This window comes from Trachinotus anak, unplaced genomic scaffold (assembly GCF_046630095.1).
Source record: "Trachinotus anak isolate AG129_WGS33_773 ecotype Australia unplaced genomic scaffold, CSIRO_AGI_Tana_v1 ptg000016l, whole genome shotgun sequence".
NCBI lineage: Eukaryota > Metazoa > Chordata > Actinopteri > Carangiformes > Carangidae > Trachinotus > Trachinotus anak.
Window position 1 is genome coordinate 11,973,236 of NW_027273867.1, and position 3,855 is coordinate 11,977,090.

General features: G+C 44.5%; 1 protein-coding gene across 1 annotated transcript; it reads right to left on the minus strand.

The window, feature by feature from the left end:
* Positions 1 to 487: 487 nt before the first annotated feature.
* On the minus strand, positions 488 to 3,415 carry sp8a (sp8 transcription factor a). Its single transcript, XM_071500062.1, has 2 exons — positions 3,281 to 3,415; positions 488 to 2,557 (listed from the first exon to the last, which is right to left on the minus strand). The coding sequence occupies exons 1-2, from the start codon at positions 3,299 to 3,301 to the stop codon at positions 1,325 to 1,327; spliced, it is 1,254 nt and encodes a 417-aa protein (XP_071356163.1). The 5' UTR covers positions 3,302 to 3,415; the 3' UTR covers positions 488 to 1,324.
* Positions 3,416 to 3,855: the final 440 nt, after the last annotated feature.

Consider the following 3,855-nt stretch of genomic DNA (forward strand, 5'->3'; position numbering starts at 1 on the left):
TTTCTTGAGTTCTGTAGCTTTTCCATGCCATGTATTTTTTATCACAAAAAGTTTCGGTCTGATTCATATTAGTGTGCTTAAACATATGAAAAACCTTTTAGCCTGTTTAGCTAGCCTGTATTTTTATTGAAAAGACAGTGAATGTTTTCATTTCAGATGAATTTAAGGTTTTGTGTACATCTGGGAAATGCTCTTTCTTATATATTTTGTGTTGCAACAAAATGCACAAAAGATCAGAGTATGACCAAGTTTTGCTCAGCTGTAGCATTTAGAACTCATGTACTCCAGAAAACAGGTTACTGTATAAACTGAACACTAGGTGGAGATGCACACTAAGGCAACTGAGATAAGTGTTACTGATCACTGAAAACATTTGCAGCAGTTGACAACTCTGCTGCTTTTACAGTAACTGAGCAAAATGCAGTGATAAATGAGCCTGATATCATTCGTAATGCAGGACAGAACTAAAACAATTTCAATACCTTGATCTGGTACATTTAAGTTTTAATAAACCAGCTACAGGCCTTAGATACACAGCCACTCAGTAGAATTGTTACTTCAAGTTGTAATTTACCAGATTTAATAGGATCAATTCATTAAATCCTAACAGCCCATTTAAAAAAAGGCTGAATAAATAAACTTCAGGTGCCTGAGATAAAAGTTCATATAGAGTATGATTAATGGTAGTAGTGGGCAAGTAGTCTTAGAATAGTCAAAATGGACATAAGATATTAATTATACTGTATTTCATATGTGTAATTTGCACAAAAAAAGACTAAAATTAATATATGCAAAAAACACACAAAGAAAATGCTTTGGCTAAATCATAAGCCCGGGCAGGCCCAACGAGAAAAGAAAAATATAGCAAAATTATCCTGCTTGATTAATACCAGTTATAACCATGATTAACAAGAGGAGATCAATTCCATTTGTTTCAACGAAATATATTTTAAATAACCTGTAAGGACAAATGGCATGAACTCAAATAAAACAAAATGAGTGCGATGTAATGGAAAAAAAACAACAACTGAATTACAGGCTACTTGTTTAACTCAAAATAAAAATTAGTGTTTGTAGAATAAATAAGGCGCATGTAACATATCTTCAAATAACACAAGTTTGATAAACTGTAGAGTACAAATTTATTTTTTGAAGAGGGATACAAATAACATAGGCTATATCAGGTAAGAACACAGTGTTCATCCACAGCTGAAGTTCATGATAAAGTGCCATTTCAGTTTTGGAGCGTCCAGGAAATCACTCTCCATACAGGCTGGTGCAGTGTAATCAAATGTCCAGGTGTTGTTTTGTTCATATTTGTGAATTACTCCGCCGCTCTCTGTGCCTCGCTGGTTTGGACAGTCTCACGCACATGCAGCCCGGGAGACTGGCTCGGGCTCCCGGACAGGCTGTTGTCCGTGTCGCTGTTCCCTTTACCGAGTCCCGGTTCCCCGCCATCCTCTGCGCCCTCCGCGCTGTGCGTCCTGACGTGCTTGCTGAGGTGGTCTGAGCGCATGAACCGTTTGCGGCAAATCGCGCACTCGAACCTCTTCTCCCCGGTGTGCGTCCGCAGGTGCCGCTGGAGCTCGTCGGAGCGTGTGAAGCGTTTCCCGCAGAAGAGCCAGTTGCAGACAAACGGCCTCTCGCCGGTGTGCCAGCGCAGGTGGGCCTTCAGGTGAGAGGTCTTGCCGTAGACTTTACCACAGCCCGGGATGTGACAGTTGTGCAGGCCTCTCCGACGGGGGCTGGCGCCCCCCTGCCCGAGACTCTCCGCCTCCTGGCAGTTTGGACAGTCACATGTGGCTCTGCCGGAGTAACGCCGTGAGGAGGAACGGGAAGGTGCCGTCAGAGAGACGACGGGGGTGCCCGTCAGTGCAGGTGGCCCCGTCGTCGTAGACTCTGTGTAGGGAGCCGGGACAGGTGGCCTGAAGCCTTCAAACAGGTGCTGTGCGGCGGGGAGCAGGTGCTGGGAAGCACCGGGACTGAAGGCGGAGCTGTAGTCGGTGCTGTAGCCGTTTAAAGGAGAGGGTAACCCGGCAGAGGTTTGTGCGTCCACCCAGCTGGTACCCATGTCCCACCACGAAGAAGACCCGTTGCCGACCTCTCCCACGGGTTTAAACCATGAGTCATAGGGATGCGAGTGCATCCTGGGATATATCCCCGCAATGCCTTCCATCGAAGAGGGAAATTTGGCCAGAAACAGAGACCGCTGTGCTTGTGTTGGGTCGGAACCATGGTTGTCTGGTGACACAGCGCTCTGGTACATCGAAATATCATTTCCAAAAGGAGAGTTGACAGAGGTCACCGAGAAAGCGCTGGAGTTCTCCGTCAGTCCGGTCCCGCTGACCCTGGAGGTCCCAGAGGGAACCCCGAGCGAGGTGAGGCAGACACCCAAGCCGCTGGTGCCCGGGGTGCCCCCCCTCCAAGGGTGAAAGCCCTTGACGAGTCCTGGAGCTCCATCTGAAAGAGCAGGGGAGTACGAGGGGTTGGGCTCACCGATTCTGCTGCAGGTGGCGGCCAGCATGGCCAGCGGGGTGCTGCCCAGCCGGGGCTCCTCCTGTGAGGGGGGGACACAGACATGTTGACCTGTCACTCCGGAGTCTTCTCTAAACATGGTGTGCGTAAATACGCGCAAAAATGCCACATATCCCGTAAATGTAGTGTGTAACTCACACACCGCGCAAAACCTTGAACCTTAAAAGATTAAATTCAAGCCAGCAATGTTAGTAATGTGATATGGTTTGAGTTTTACAAACAATGCCTATAACTCGGAACAAGCAGAGACAATGGGGCATCCGTACCGAGGCACCAACACTGCAGCAGGTAAACTTTTTCATATTGTTAATAGAAACTAAAATGGATAAATAAATCTAACCACGTCAGGTTTAAAAAAAAAAAAAAAACATGCGCCTTCCTTTCACTTAAAGCACTAATTCTGAGAGGATCAATGAAAACAACGGAGGAAAGAAAACTTGTGGAAACAACTGCTATCGTTTTCAAGAATGACAGAAAAACTCTAATCCGCAGACACGGATATTGTTAGTTTATTACTTTATTATTAGTATATATTCATATAGGCTACTATATGAATGTTAGCCCAACCCTATTGGTTATTACAGCAACCTTACAGGAGGTAAAATACCTCCAAGTGTTACGTTCACTGCCACAGTGAGTGCCTGTAAGGGCTTTACAACCATAGCAAACGAATATTTTAGTAGTTTCTTACTTAAAAAAAAAAAAAAAAAAGAAAGAAAAAGAATGTAATGTAATGTAAACTTACCCCAAGAAGTGTAGCAGCCATGCTCTGCGGCTTAGGATGTGTGTGTGTGTGTGTGTGTGTCTGTGTGTGTGTGTCGCCGTGACAGACCGTGATGAGTGTGTGTTTCCTCTCTGACTGCTGCAGTAGTTGTTGCTTCTTCGTGGCTTTGAAGTGCCGCTGATGACCGCTGCGGACCAATCAGAGGCCAGCACGAGCTATCTCTGAACATTTGCGCTCGAGGTCGTCGTAAATTTTTAAAAGTGAAGTCTCGCGAGAGGCGCGCTTCAAAGAGAGAAAAAACAAAAACAAAACAAAAAAAAAAAAAAAACTCGGAGCAGTGTTGGTTATGTTGTTTTATATGTTTTCTGTCTTACATTCAAACAGTATGTGGCTGAGCAGGTGTACTTATTTCAGCATCTGGTTAATAAATAGGTTAGCAGTTTTATTGGCAACTATCAGTTATTTATTTGTTAATGCTCCAGGTTTTAGGCCATTACAATGTATTTACTTATTTGCAGAGTTAAAGGGGACCTCAAAGACCCTGGTCACTGTGGTAAAATAGAATAAAATCGTGAAATTAAATGTGTGTGACAATA

Excerpts from the sequence above, each read along its gene's own strand:
- sp8a (XM_071500062.1), bottom strand. The coding sequence starts at position 3,301 with ATGGCTGCTACACTTCTTGGG. Across the intron at positions 2,558-3,280 it reads TGGCTGCTACACTTCTTGGG|GAGGAGCCCCGGCTGGGCAG; the intron begins GTAAGTTTACAT and ends CCCCCCTCACAG.